Here is a 15,975-nt window from a genome sequence, read left to right as displayed (position 1 = left end):
AAAGTTAGATCATGTTCCGCCGATGAAATGTTTTGCTCTGAAACCAGAGAGCACTCTTGAAGCTATAAAACCTCCTTTCCAAGTTATGATTACTTTAATCTGAACCATTTTTCGAGTCCAACCCTTTAACTGTATAATTTAAATGGCAGCCCATCTTGAAAATAACCATCTACATTACGTTTGAATTGTATCTTTCCATTTACACGTGTGGCGCGAAATAATACTCAGGGGGGCCTCGTTTTATTACATACAGTTTCGTTTACCATGCACTTATTTCACTTAACAAATTTCAGGGTTTTCTTAGAGAAGTAATGATTAGTTGAGAGATTTTTCCGAGTAAATAGACCTAAATATAATGCCGTGGACATTCATTAAGATGACTTTTTTTCCATGGCATATCCTTAGGAGAAAAAAATGTTAGTAATTATGGATGGATACTTTCGAGCCGCTGGCCTATTTGCTAATCATTTTCGCTTCTATCAAGCCACGGGCGCGTTTTTTAGTTTCATTCAAGAATGTTGTGGAGGCAAGTACTATAGTAAATTTGTAGGCGTATGACCGTTTTCTATTCCACTTTTGTGGCTGCGTAAGACTCGATCACCAAGTATAAAACCGAATTTTGTAAAAAGTTTAACCGGTAATAAGGTGGGGGCAATTCTCTAACTTTTTAATCGAGTTATCGCAAGTGATAATTATCGTCTAAAGGGTTGTTGTCAACCTCGTGCGTTCCATGAGAGCGCGATATTTAAATAGGTGTTTAGTCTTAGGTGTCATCAAACCTTGAATGAAAATCGGCGGGTGTCTCGCGAATTCTCCTCGTGCTAATTAAAAACAAGGGGGTCAAGTTAAAATTTTACCGTTCTTAATTTTCACGAGAGTGATAACTTAGCAAAGGGTTAACATGGTTGATAAGTTATCGCTTGCTTCATAACTAAAGACGGCAAGATTTTAACTTGATCACCTTGTTTTTTATTAGCAGGAGGGGAATTCGCGAGACATCCACAATTTTCATTCAAGGTTTGATGGCACCTAAGACTAATCACCTATTTAGATGTCGCGTTTTCATAGACGGTTCGATAGTGACACCAACCCTTTAGACGATAGTTATCACTTGCGATAACTCGTTTGAAAAGTTAGAGAATTGTCACCAATAACGTTTTCAGAAATTTTGATAGCTTGGCTATAAAGATGATACACTATTTTCGCACATTCCAGTGGACAAGGTCCTATAACTTTTCCAGTCAATTGGGGATCAGTGCATGGACACATGTACTATAAGAATTTTTTCTTATTTCGCCCTATTCCAAGCAGACGATACTTAGGGCTCCCTTTGGAAAAGAGTCTATTGATCAACCACCGTATTCTTTCCAGATTTATTGAACAAAATCATGGGCTAGATTCAGTACATACATGTCCATCTAGAACTTGGGTGGCACTTCAATATGGTCTATTCCGTATTGTTTCGAGTGTATCTTTTGCAGTGTCGGATTATTGACGGTCCACGGTGTAATTTTATCACTGATTGTTCCGAAACGGCCGCCGGGTAAGTCGTAGTGGAATATAGTAGTGAGAAGTGTTGGCGTCCCTGGTTATAAGGTATACCTGACGTATAGTTATTATTCGGAACTCTAACAATCCCCGTTCTGTTTTAATACCATTTATTGACACAGTATCGTATCCCTATTTATATTGATACCAAATTATGTTGAAAATATAGGCCGGGGTTTTGTGGGAGGGACTTACGAGATTATCCATTTATGGGACATTAAACGATAATATGAATAAGGTGGAAATTGGGATAAGGCCACAGGGTCTACCCAAAAAAACCTTGCTTTTATTGGTTAAAACGGTGCGTGTGTTCTGCATTCAAAAAAGGAAAAAAAAAATCCTAATATTAATGGTGCATGGTTTCTATAATCTTGCCGTAAATGATATAAAATTATTTTATTTTCAGTTAATGTTAGAAATTAGCTGAAGAGTAAGTAAGATTTACGATTTGAGTTCAATTTGCTCGAAAATATACAGATGTTAGCACGAGTTTATAAGATATCTTCCATAAGTATTATACTTCCTATTCTTCGTAATGCCAGTTCGAGAACGACAAAGGGAGAATTGACTACACTCGGTTAATTTTTGCAGCCAATCTTCCTATTTTGACTGTACTAAGCCTTTGACAGCGCCTTCGTATTTTTTTCGAATTTTTAAAATTAAATGCAGTACTATCTTGTAATAATTAAACGAAATTGGAATTTTAGCAATACCCCTAATCTTAACGGGAATTCGGTTATATCAAATCGCATATTGGATATAGCCAATCAGATGGGCTTAAAACATCAAATGACGTCCAAACGCCTTGGTCACATAAGCCTTGTGACCTTGAGACAGTATATATAAATAATATCTTATTATATTATACTTTCAGAAATTTCTTTGTTTGTTCCTTAACCACAGTTACAATTTCTTACCGTATTTGACCAAACTGTATGGTTAATATCAATAGGGGAAGGCTTTTAGAAATGGTTTTTTTGTGTTTCTCTAGGTTGGCCTTGGTAACCCTGTAAAGAACTTCCAATTCCAGACCCATGTCATTTTAACTTTATGAATAACCCCTAATTATGCATCGTTTTATTGAAAAGTAACTTTATAAAAAAACTACAGCATGCAGAAATTTCGTTTGGTGGGCGTATAGAAAATTTAGCGTTTTGTGTAGACAGGAAACTCTTCCTGGTTTGAGGTTTCTAGACCTCTAAAACACCCCGGGCATCGCCGGGTACCTTACCCATATATATTGAAGTTCAGTAGTAATCAATGCTCATAATAGTATATTATGATAACTTAAAGGGGTAGTAGCGCCCAAAACCAATCAAGATAGCGTCGTTCTAAGAATATATAATATAATATACACATATATATATAAAATAATCATTTATAATATATTAACAATATAACATGCAATAATAATTTATAATATATAAACAATATAATATGCAATAATAATTTATAATATATAAACAATATAATTGAATTGAAAAGTTGTTTATTGTGTATAAAAAGAATCATACAAAGATTCACGAGAATATACACTTGGTGAAAACATCATGGCAAAATAGCAAAAATATTACATATTTACAAGACGTTTAACTCGAAAAATTAACAGTTTAATTATAAATTATGTATTTGCTTAATACTGACAGAGAATATGTCGAACTGTCCTTTTAAGATCTCTGCATCCTGTTAATAGGGACTAGGCTTGAGCTGTTTACATATATAATATGCAATAATAATTTATAATATATAAACAATATAATATGCAATAATAATTTATAATATATAAACAATATAATATGCAATAATAATTTATAATATATAAACCATATAATATGCAATAATAATTTATAATATATAAACCATATAATATGCAATAATAATTTATAATATATAAACCATATAATATGCAATAATAATTTATAATATATAAATCATATAATATGCAATAATAATTTATAATATGTAAACAATATAATATATATTATTTTTATATATTACAATAAACAAACTATTCTATTCTAGTTTACACATATACTATATATAGTATATACTATTTATATATAATAGTACTTACTAATAATTTATATATATATATAGACTATATATAGTATATACTGTTTATATATAATAGTACTTACTAATAATTTATATATATATATATAGACTATATATAGTATGCATTAATACTAATAAGAGTATTGATTATAGGTACTATGAACTGCAATATATATTGTTCGATACATTGTGTGCATGCATGCACCTAAATTCCATAATAGAAACCCCGCAAACATTTTTTTCTTCTTCTAAAATTGTATAAGCTCTCTGTGGATTTAGGTTTTTAAGACCAGAGAAGGTTAGCGTTGATAGAAATAGAAGGGAAAACTGGAAGGTCTCCCCTCATTACTCTTCTATATAATTATGTGGGACTAAATTTCCCTAAATACTAGTCACAAATGGTGATTTTTTTTCTCCTCTCTCTACCTCTCCCGTTCCACAGAAGAGTCACTGTCAAAAGGTAAAATACTACGCTATGCTGGCTACCTATTATAAGTCTGATATTTCTTTTCTCCACAAATCATTTTGTCGACGAAATGGAAGGCGGAGCAAAATTAAAAAACTATTAGCAATTTTTCTTCGTTTTTTTTCTACGAATCGAATTTGACAAACGGTTTTTTCCGTTCTGTTTGTTTAGAGGGCTTAAAAATAACGCATTCTTTCAATGATAAAGACGTGATTTTTTTGTTCGCCGTCAATTTTTATGGTTAGTTGCCATAGACAGCCCCGCGTTATGGATACCAATCAAGGCCCATCAGGTGAGGGTTAAACTTAAATTTTATCAACGGAATTGGATTAAATATCCCCTTAATTTTTTTAGTTAGTTAAATTTTTGTGCGAAGAAAGTTGCAACGTTTTTAATAGTTAACGTGTTTTTGTTTTGAGGTTTTTATGACCGTCCATAATACTGAAAAACATTCTCAAAAATATGCAAAAAATAAAGTAGTGTATAATTCTACGTGCACATGGTGTTTCTGATAAGTTTACCATAAATTAAATGGTGTTTTATCTGTGTTAATTTGAGTTGAAAGAGTCACGGTAGTCTACAACATTAAGTTACAGAGGTATGGGCTCGTAATATTGGCCCCTTAAAACAAGGAAACACTTGTTTAGTAAGTCTTCAATCTATTGAAACTTTATCTAGTGTACTATTAAATGGGTAGAAATGTGCGTACGTTGGTTAAGTAAAGCTGATCACTCCACATGTTTGAATATTTCCTTGTTTGAGACCTCATATCTGCGTAACTAAATGTTGTAGACCTCATGTTCTTTGACAATTTCCACTCAGTTTGACCGCGAGGACGCGTGTGCCTCTTTCGGGCGCCACACTCCGAGCAAGGGTCATTAGATGAAAGTCAGTAGATATATTTCAATATGAAACACTTTATTAATCCAAAATAAGATAATAGCGAAAAATATGAAGAGAACAAAGCAAACTAAAAGGCGGGGCGACCTCTTGGATCTACGTACAAATTCGAACTCTCGAAATTTCGGAAAGATTTTAAGTTACTAAAATTTCTTGAATCGATAACTGTCGTAGATATTTCAACTATGCTAATTTTTAACTTAGTTTACACAAGAGAAAGGTTTACATTATAGGTAGAGCTCGGCATTATCTATCCATTATCCACGTTATTTTATCTGTATCCATTAGAGATGGCCGAAACCAGGCTTAACCCGATACCGATCGATACCGGTACAAACATGAACCGATACCGATCGATGCCGATATTTACTCACTATGATCCAAAACCCGATACTTCAACCGATACCGATCGCTACCGATATTTACTCACTATGATCCAAAACCCGATACTTCAACCGATACCGATATGGTATCGGTTCATCCCTAGAGTAGTAGGCGCGTACTACTAAGATAGATTTTCGCTTATTAGTTGTATAGATAAACTGAATTCCGGTACTTTTTATATAAATGAGAATTCGTCACGATTAAAATTCATAGAAATGAGATATTATCACCATCATTACGTTACTAAAAGACCCTTTAATGTCATGTAGCGCCATATAAAGCATTTTAAACGAGTATCGGTATCGGTATCGAACCAACCGATTCGATACTATCGGGGAACCCCGAGTATCGGTGCCGATACCGATATGGTATCGGTACCGGTTCATCCCTAGTATCCATACTCGAAAATTATCCACTGAACTTTCATGTTAAATCATATTATAATCCACAAATTTGTTTATAAATAATCGGTTTTCCACCAATTTGTGGATAATGGATAAAAAAATACCGAGCTCTAATTATAGGGACCATTTGTAAATTGTATGTACCGGATTTCTAGATGCTTTTAGGCGGTATTGTTGTTCAACTTAAATACGTTAAAATTTTAATAATTTTAACTATGCATGTTACATTTTTCTCATTTTTAGTCACTACCTTGCAAAAAAAACGGTTCCTGAAATGAATTATTTTTACTGAAAAAAGTATCTTTACTCGTTGGCATTAACTTTCATAGATGCTTATCAGTTTATATTTTATAGAAAGAACAGTAGCGACTTTGCAATGATACTTTGCTAGTCCTTTTATAGAAGGCGTAATTGAAATAAGATTTAGATTCAAAATATGGTCATAAACAGGTGTGAAACTAGGCGACATAATATCATTAGCTGTGTAGGACCCATAATGTTCTTATATGTATAACATTTAAAATTACAATAATACAATTATAATTATTGTACATTAATCTTTCGATAAGTTTAATCAAATGTATAAATATAATTAGGAAGGGACCTAGGCCTACTTGACTTAACAGAATTGTAAAAGACTGGAACAGAAAATTTAAACATATGTTTAGTATTTGAAATAATGGAGTTTAACAAATATACCCATAATCGGATACGAAAACTTGTTGCGCCCCGAAACTTAAGTTTACAGGGCTCCCACTAGGTCCCTAAAGACTCTATTTTCCTAATTTTTTACTAATTAAATTAGAAATCATTGTCTTAAAGTTTCTTAATTAAATTTAAGGGGCCATCCGTGAAATATTCCAATCCTAACTCGAAAACAGTGGCCCGGACTGCAAAATGTCATAAAAATTGCAATTTCGACTCAAAATCGCCCAATGAACATCCCCCTTAATTTATGCTAGAGTTATCAGAAATACCTTGTATGGCTAGTTTTGAATAAATAATGAATAATATTATTGCTTGTCCCCGATATCAGTTTCAAATTCAATATGACTAATATGGCCGAGTGATTAAGCGTTAACTTTTCAGACGAAGTATAATGGTCAATTATCACTTGATTCAATGTTTTACGTTTGGTAACTTGTTAATTAAGTTTGCACTTAGCGTAACCGGTATACACACTGTTTATCTTTACTTGGGAGACTTGATAGTGCTAAAATGATTACATTTAATTGGAGAGTCATTAGCCCTAATAATTGATCCAATTTTTACCTCTCCGAGTGACGATCGCGTATGGAGAGGCATTACAACGGACGTTTGTGTGTGTTTGTGTCTGTCACCGCGTTCGCAGTTGGCAAATCGTATCAAACGTGTTCGCAGAAAGCAATATAACTTCTACTCCATTATCATCGTTAGGGTTAAGATTTACGCGGAGATGGCTAGGGTTACGAGAAACGTCTTGCCTTCCAATGGCAGAACTTTCACCAAAGGTTCACGCAATTGCGAGTTATCTTATCAATTATTGTGAATGAGTCGCCTTATATATCCTAAATTTCGAAAAATTGTTGAAGAGGCATACGCTTGAATTCAAATGTCAACAATAGCTATGTTTAAAATGATTTTAGGAATAAAAATTCTTAAAACGATTTAACTATAATTAAGCTAAATTAATGACGATTAAAATAATTTATATGTCAATTATATTTCTTATTCGCGTCTCGACTCGGAGAGGTTTATTTTGGTGTCCCAGCTTGTTGATATTCTAAGATAATCATTAAAATCATAGGTCACGTGCTAAACCTACCTTGAGTAGCGATAATCTTGTAAAATTAAGGAAAATAATTTGTCGTAATCCTTCAAGTTTATTTTTACGTATTGAATTCTTAATAATGTGGGTTGTCTAACTCATTTTGTATCAGGTCTATCTATCATCATTTTTACCCTTTTATTAACCAAGTTACTGACTCAGCCGACGGCCAATTACTATTTTATCGCCTTGATAGATCGCTTCTATAACTATATTCTTATGCCTATACGAGGAATTTTGGTAAACGGCTGTCGTTTAACTAGTAATTGAATAAATTATTATTACGTTTAAGTTGATATAACATGAAATTTAATTTGGCCTAAAACTAAGATTTTCGTCACACGTGTAATTTTTTTTTAAATTGTGAAGTGTTTTTCAGTCATTTGCGATGCGGCGGCGTTTAGATGATCGAAAACGCGATTAGAAATATGGTCTAAAGTTAACTTGAAAGTTCTTTGCGCAAATGCAAGCAAGCAATGTTGATTCTATTCTCTCGAAACCGTTTTCGAACGTTTTTCAATAGTTGCTTCTAAACGTTGAAATATTTTGTTAGAAAATGCAATTATTGTTTTAAAAATTTATAACAAAAATAAAAACATTACGAAAGAGTGAGGGTTCTTATCTAAAAGGGCTAACCGGTCCTTCAGAATTTGCCAAGATTCTTTGCATTGAAAAATGGTTATTACACATTTTAGTGGTGTGACATTTAGCAGGTATGATTCCCATTTAGCGGGTATCATGCCCTTTTAGCGGGTATCATGCCCTTTTAGCGGGTATCATGCCTTTTTAGCGGGTATCATGCCCTTTTAGCGGGTATCATGCCCTTTTAGCGGGTATCATGCCCTTTTAGCGGGTATCATGCCCTTTTAGCGGGTATCATGCCCTTTTAGCGGGTATCATGCCCCTTTTAGCGGGTATCATGCCCTTTTAGCGGGTATGATTCCCATTTAGCGGGTATCATGACATTAGCGGGTTCATATTAATAATATATACCATATTTTAATTGTTACTTACTCGTATATATATATATAGATTAATTTGCGATTTAAGTGATCCTTGTAAGCCTGAAGAATAACGTTGTAGACTGTGCATGTCTAAAGTACAGGCTGAATTAATATCAAAAACCCCCCTACAGTTTAGTAGGGAGGTTTCTTACATTGCTCCTGATATTATTTAGTACTATTAGACAGTATGATTAATGTCAGGTTTATTTTGCAAGTATAGTCTTGAATTCGCTAGATTATATTGCGATTTTTTTTTTCAAGGATATAGTTAAATTTTCTTCAAGTCAGCCCGATAATTATTTATTTCGTTACTCTAGCAAAAATTTAACCGCTTTGACGGGCGTTTAGCGTGTTATCAGTGAATTCTCAACCAATATCGTTCATGTGACTCAAAGCCACCAATTTTACCAATAATCTGTCAATTCATAAATTTAATGATATGTTAACGACAAATTAATGCAATACGTCAAGTAAAATCTTATTTTCTCATCTCATTCCTCTTTAATTCGTAAGGTTAAAATAATCTTGTAAAACGAGAAAAAAAATTACAACTACACCGTGTATGTACATACAAGAAGTAAGAGTCATTAACACCCGTACAGTTTTTTTTTTTTTTGGGAAATCGCGTGTATGGTTAATACAATGTTAAAACCCAAGACACGCGCATAAATTACACGAATTATACACCTGTTTTACGAGCAATGGTCTTTCTCCCATATTTTAGTCTGGGCCGTGGTTCAAGATGCTAATAAAGTGGTTCGCTCGCGGGCCCATACTCCCGTCTTAGAAGATGAAGAAGACTCGACAATATCGTCGTCTACAACCTGTTGCGACGATCATCTTCTGAATTCCCCGTTCGAATCGTTTGCGCCGTCGAATCGAAGAGGAGCCCCGAGCAATCGTCGGCAGCTATCAACATCGCGCGGTGAAAATGACGGAGGAGATACATCGCCGCCGGTGGTCTACCACCAGCAGCACCATCACCACCATCATCGGGAAACGGGCAGAATGCCGACCACCGCCTCGCACCCGAAGAGCACGACGGCGTTCAGGCAGCTTTCCGATTTGTTGTGGCAAGCCCAACTCAATTCCGTTGCCAGAAGGAACGAAAGAGAACGCAAGAGGGTCAAGTTGGTTAATAATGGATTCGCTGCTCTCAGGTGATTTATTTTTTTTTCACTGTTTATTTTGATATACAGATGAGACGAACACTTATTTCGAGTAGAATGTTGGGTGATATATTTTATCTGTAATTCTTGTTTCCAGCTTTAAACGCAGTTTTTACTGGGTGTCACGCGTTGTGTTTACCTTTGTTATAGGGAGCTTTCAGTTGGAGGAGGAGCTGGGTCTCGTGACGTAATTTACGCTGCCATATTGGTGGGTTTAAAGCAGGAATGAAGCTAAGACCACCCAATATGGCTACCAGAATAGCGGTAAGACTTGGGAGGGTGTGACGTACTACTATCCCATCTGAAAGCTCTCTATTATTCCTGCACTTTTATATAAATACTTATGTCCAGTCTGGGAAATAAGAATATTTGTTAAACTAGTCCATGGGACCAGTGACCCCAAGTGTCCAAAATAATTAACTGGTCCTTGGACTTCTGCCCCCTGGTTTTTCAATACATTTGCAATTAATGAAGTGATCCCGAGGACCTTGAACCCCCACTTCTCGAATTTAAAAACGGGTCCAAACAATTAATATACTTGTTTTTGGACCAGAGGAAGTGTGATATTTCCCAGACGTTTACGTCAAATCCTTAGCACATGACCCATCATACGATGATAGATATAGCTAAACTAAAACAATAGAAAACGAGCCTGAAAGATATCGGTGGCTCGGTGCATCCTTGGAGAGGACCAAACTGTATCACGGTGTAAAGATGCTAATAAATCAATCAACCAAACCAAAACTGACATTTATCATATCGATTATCTCTCGTACAGCCAACATTTTACTCAAAATAAGTGTTCGTACGATCTGTTTCACACTGTAATTTCTTTTGTTAAACACACTACCAAAATCATAAAAAACTTTAACATAAACTACAGTTGAATCGACGTCTTAAATTAGACTGTGTTTATTAACAGTAATTGAGCTATACTTAAGAGGAGTTTTAAAGCCTATGACTTTTATTTCTGTAAGCCAAACTTCCGGACGACATGGTTTGAGGGTGTACGACGCATGGGGGCACTCCCTGGTCTGGACTTGACCCCAACACCCTTCCGTCAGCACCCAACTAAACAACATCTCCTTCCCTAACTAGTCAGATTCAATTGCACCACATCCTGCCAATATCACGAGAGGTCTGCGAACTCTGTCCCCCTATGTACTAGAAACACTAAAAAGGGCCTAAAACTGCAATAAATCTTTTCTTCGTGCCTATTAAAACGGAATTGTTGGGGCCAAAAAAAAACTGTACCAGCCTCCTAGTGTTAGTATACAACTGATCTTTGAGATTGTCTCGCTAAACTTTAGACATGGGTTCCCTTTAATTTACCCTCAAAATATACGGATAAGTAAAATATAAAGGGGCAAACAAAATGTTAACCTTGAAACGATAGGCAGGCGTCTCATAGTCGGACCAAGAAAGGGTAAGAGAACAAAATGGAATTTAATTAGGGCGAAATGTTATGTTAGCAAAATAATTTTAGATTGAATCTAATTTTAACTTGTCAAATAGGAGTTGGTTAAGATTAAAAATAGTAAGAAGGTTATAAAGGTGTTTTAAAAATATCTAATTAAACTAATTAGAGTGTTATATGTCATTAAGCGTAAAATTAAGGCTGTTTAAATATGGAATGGAAATCAGATACCATGGAATATTAAAGAAATATCGATTAAGAATAATGTGGGAAAATTTTTGGATAAAGTGTACGCACGTAAAAACGAAGATCTGCCATAAGACGGGTTAATTAGTTTAGTATGAAATATACCTATTTCTATGTGGGGGAAAATAGCTATTTATATTTGAAAATAATAACTATTTATATATGAAAATAATAGCTACTTTTATATGAAAATAATAACTATTTATATATGAAAATAATAACTATTTATATATGTAAATAATAACTATTTTTATATGAAAATAATAACTATTTTTATATGAAAATAATAGCTATTTTTATATGAAAATAATAGCTATTTGTATATGAAAATAATAGCTATTTTTATATGAAAATAATAGCTATTTTTATATGAAAATAATAGCTATTTGTATATGAAAATAATAGCTATTTGTATATGAAAATAAAAGCTATTTGTATATGAAAATAAAAGCTATTTGTATATGAAAATAATAGCTATTTTTATATGAAAATAATAGCTATTTTTATATGAAAATAATAGCTATTTGTATATGAAAATAATAGCTATTTGTATATGAAAATAATAGCTATTTGTATATGAAAATAATAGCTATTTGTATATGAAAATGATAGCTATTTGTATATGAAAATAATAGCTATTTTTATATGAAAATAATAGCTATTTTTATATGAAAATAATAGCTATTTGTATATGAAAATAATAGCTATTTGTATATGAAAATAATAGCTATTTGTATATGAAAATGATAGCCATTTGTATATGAAAATGATAGCTATTTGTATATGAAAATAATAGCTATTTGTATATGAAAATAATAGCTATTTGTATATGAAAATAATAGCTATTTGTATATGAAAATAATAGCTATTTGTATATGAAAATAATAGCTATTTGTATATGAAAATAATAGCTATTTGTATATGAAAATAATAGCTATTTGTATATGAAAATAATAGCTATTTCTATATGAAAATAATAGCTATTTCTATATGAAAAATTAGCTATTTCTATATGAAAAATTAGCTATTTCTATATGAAAAATTAGCTATTTCTATATGAAAAATTAGCTATTTCTATATGAAAAATTAGCTATTTCTATATGAAAAATTAGCTATTTCTATGTGAAAAATTAGCTATTTCTATGTGAAAAATTAGCTATTTCTATGTGAAAAATTAGCTATTTCTATGTGAAAAATTAGCTATTTCTATGTGAAAAATTAGCTATTTCTATGTGAAAAATTAGCTATTTCTATGTGAAAAATTAGCTATTTCTATGTGAAAAATTAGCTATTTCTATGTGAAAAATTAGCTATTTCTATGTGAAAAATTAGCTATTTCTATGTGAAAAATTAGCTATTTCTATGTGAAAAATTAGCTATTTCTATGTGAAAAATTAGCTCTTTCTATGTGAAAAATTAGCTCTTTCTATGTGAAAAATTAGCTCTTTCTATGTGAAAAATTAGCTCTTTCTATGTGAAAAATTAGCTCTTTCTATGTGAAAAATTAGCTCTTTCTATGTGAAAAATTAGCTCTTTCTACGTGAAGAAATCAAAAATACTTTTGTTAGGTGAAAAGTGGCGGACTCCATATGACAAATAGCAATTTATATATTTATTTCGTTGTTGCAAATATGTTAATTAATTTAATTATCTGAAATTAGATGTAGATCAATGATATTAAATTTCTTTTGAAGTATCATAATGGGATCTCTTGCACTTGGTTAATTAGGTAGTTTTACCCTTGAGCATTTTAATTACTACCTTGTGACTTTTGCAATTTAGAAAATTTCTCAGGTATCAATCAATTAGCATCATTCCATATATTACAATTTCGGAAGTATTCTTTGGAAATTTCATACTTCCAAGCAATTCCCGAGTTCTTGTGGAGGCTACAGACCACACAAACGTAAACTGGGAGGTCCTTAATCAAATACAGGTTTCTTCGTGTAAAATGGTGGCTCTAACATCGAAAGGGAGGTAACGCGAAGCCTCGGAGAAAAACGTTATAATCGTTTCTTCAAGAACTTTAATGAATGTTTAAATAGATTTTCTTTCTGATTGCTTTGAAACTTATAATTAACTCACAATATATGTCCTTCTTTATATAAGATCTTTAAGAATCGTTAATTGTTCATTAAAATTCTAGAGATTTATGCATATTGACTTTGCTAATTGATGCCAATGGTATATAGTGTTTCTAAAATTTCTACAAGAAACTACGCTGTGTTCATTTCGGGCGATTTTGAGTCTAAAATGTTATAAGATATTTTGCTGTTAGACCCACCGATTTCAATTTACGATTAGAGTGTTTTACGGATAACCCCTTAAATGCTAATATTTACCTCTCCGAGTGACGATGACGTCACGGAGAGGTATTACACTGGACGTGTCTGTGTGTCTGTTACCGCGTTGGCAGAAAGCAATTTTTGGCTTGCTCCTATCGTTTCTACTCCCATCGCTAGGATTAAGAGGTACGCGGCGATCGGCTAGGGGTACGAGAAACGTCTAGTATCCCAATGGAAGAGCTTCCACCAAAGGCTCGCGTAATTGCGGCTTTTCTTATCATTAATCGTGAATCAATCGCCTTATATACGCTAAATTTCCAAAAAGAGGCATACGTTTGAATTCAAACGTCAACAATAGCTATGTTTAAAATGATTTTAGGAATAAAGTTTCTTAAAACGATCAGGGATAGATTTAATTTTAGAAGTAGGAATGGAGAACAGAGTAATCTGGGTGCGCGTCAAAGTCCCGGACCCCCTTCCACAGGAAGGAGGGGTATGAAAGAGGTGGCGGGTCATAGCGACAGAGGTAAAAAAATAATTACTTATTTTTCACTTTCCCTGTCAACAACGTCATCAAAACGTAGTTTAAGCGAGCAAGTAAGATAATTTAAACTTTTCGTTACGTGTTGGAGAGAGGGGCTCTACACTGGGCTATGAGTCGGACTGAAGTAAATACTAACCGTTCTCCATTCCTACTTCTAAAATTAAATCTATCCCTGGTGATAATATTAAAATTTACTCTCTTAACGAGTCACATTTACATTGTATTACATAACTTTACACATTTATTTACGTATAAAAATTTTACAATTTGTTTACCTACAGACAAAAGATCCCTACATCGAATAAATTAAAAGCCGAATTCTCCTCAAAATCAAGCAAGGCGAGTAAACTGAGCAAAGTGGAGACCCTCAGGTCAGCCATTAAGTATATCAATCATTTGCAATACCTCCTGAAAGAATGTACACCAAACAACGACTCAACGGAAGAACAAACGCGCCCAACGTCTTCGGAAATTTATTCGGACAGTGAATCTGTCAATTACCATACAGATTGTTCCGTGTTTTCCAATAATACAGACGTAAGAAGTGCAAATACGCAAGAAGACATTACCGACGCGACTAAACAGCAACCCGAAATGTTTTCAACGTGCAATGATAAAAATTTCTCCTTCGAGCCAATTCATTACAATCCGATTTGTGCAAATAGTTCATACACGTTGACAAATACGCCCACAAATTATCATAGTTATTCGCCAGTTGCTCAAAACGAATACTTCAGTGCCTGGTAAATAGACAATTTCTATTGGACACCGCGTAATATTCGTGTTATCAACGATGAAACTTTAGCACTAGCGAAATGACATAAGAACAACTGAACCAGCGTCATTTTTATCACAGGCGAGTTATAATTTTCACGACAGTTTCCATTTTGACGTGTCGAGACATTTAAATTACTTTTCGATGATGATTGTGGTGGATGTTTAAGTAGCGTACCAAATACCACGATTATCGGACTTTCCCGATTGTAATCAACGAGGAGCTGATCACTCTTTGTAATCGGTGTACATGCAGCTCGAAGTGATTGCGAAATCTTCGTACTCCACCGTGGTGAATGGCGAACTGCAATAAGCCAAGCGTCTTGGCGTCAAAGTTTGAGGTGATAGGGGACTTTTCAAATGTACCTTGTCCCAAATGTGCCATCCGTCATTATGTGGAACCATGTGGTACATCGCGTAATCGTAGATCTCCGTGTCATCGTATTGTAAAATGTGTAATCATGGTGTTAGCTCAGTTATCTTTGCGTACTATGTACTGAGCCATTCGATTATTGCACCAAGAAGATTTCATAACTTTCCTGATGAAAGTAACTTACCAGTAAAATCAATACATCTTATAATAATTAAAAATGTCACAAAATTTCACTTCAATCAGTATGCTCCAGTTAATTAAGAATTCACACAAAGACCAAAATGATTTTGCCAAGCTAGTCTGGTTCGCTCGCTCATCCAATGAGTCATAAAAAACTGAATGAAAAGCAACTTGATCAAATTTTCTTGAAAAAGAAGCAAAACAAGCTTTCCCGTGTTTTTTTAATGAATTCAATCAAATGTGGATCCACTTTTGATTCAATCTTTACATTAACGTGTAAAGTTTTCCATAACGTTAATCAAAAGTGATTCATTTCATTTTAAAAAAAAATTTTCATTGTTATTCACTCAAAGATGTATAAATACAATGTAAATACTTTTACTTCAGCATGTTAAATAAACTTCTTCGACATCCTAGTA

The 15,975-nt window shown here is 33.5% G+C and overlaps 1 protein-coding gene across 1 annotated transcript; it reads left to right on the top strand.

The window, feature by feature from the left end:
- Nucleotides 1-4,242: 4,242 nt before the first annotated feature.
- LOC149616296 (uncharacterized) lies at nt 4,243-15,975 on the top strand. Its single transcript, XM_089857538.1, has 3 exons — nt 4,243-4,361; nt 9,293-9,728; nt 14,511-15,975. Exons 1-3 carry the CDS (start codon nt 4,307-4,309, stop codon nt 14,974-14,976), a joined length of 957 nt encoding a protein of 318 aa, XP_089713664.1. The 5' UTR covers nt 4,243-4,306; the 3' UTR covers nt 14,977-15,975.

Source organism: Phalangium opilio, unplaced genomic scaffold (genome assembly GCF_054372755.1).
Source record: "Phalangium opilio isolate 3A_F unplaced genomic scaffold, DU_Popi_V2 ptg000217l_1, whole genome shotgun sequence".
Classification (NCBI taxonomy): Eukaryota; Metazoa; Arthropoda; class Arachnida; order Opiliones; family Phalangiidae; genus Phalangium; species Phalangium opilio.
Note: the sequence above shows the minus strand (reverse complement) of the source record. Positions and strands in the feature narration are given on the sequence as shown.

Excerpts from the sequence above, each read along its gene's own strand:
- LOC149616296 (XM_089857538.1), top strand. The coding sequence starts at position 4,307 with ATGGTTAGTTGCCATAGACAGCCCCGCGTTATGGATACCAATCAAGGC. Across the intron at positions 4,362-9,292 it reads TACCAATCAAGGCCCATCAG|TCTGGGCCGTGGTTCAAGAT; the intron begins GTGAGGGTTAAA and ends CCCATATTTTAG. Across the intron at positions 9,729-14,510 it reads AATGGATTCGCTGCTCTCAG|ACAAAAGATCCCTACATCGA; the intron begins GTGATTTATTTT and ends GTTTACCTACAG.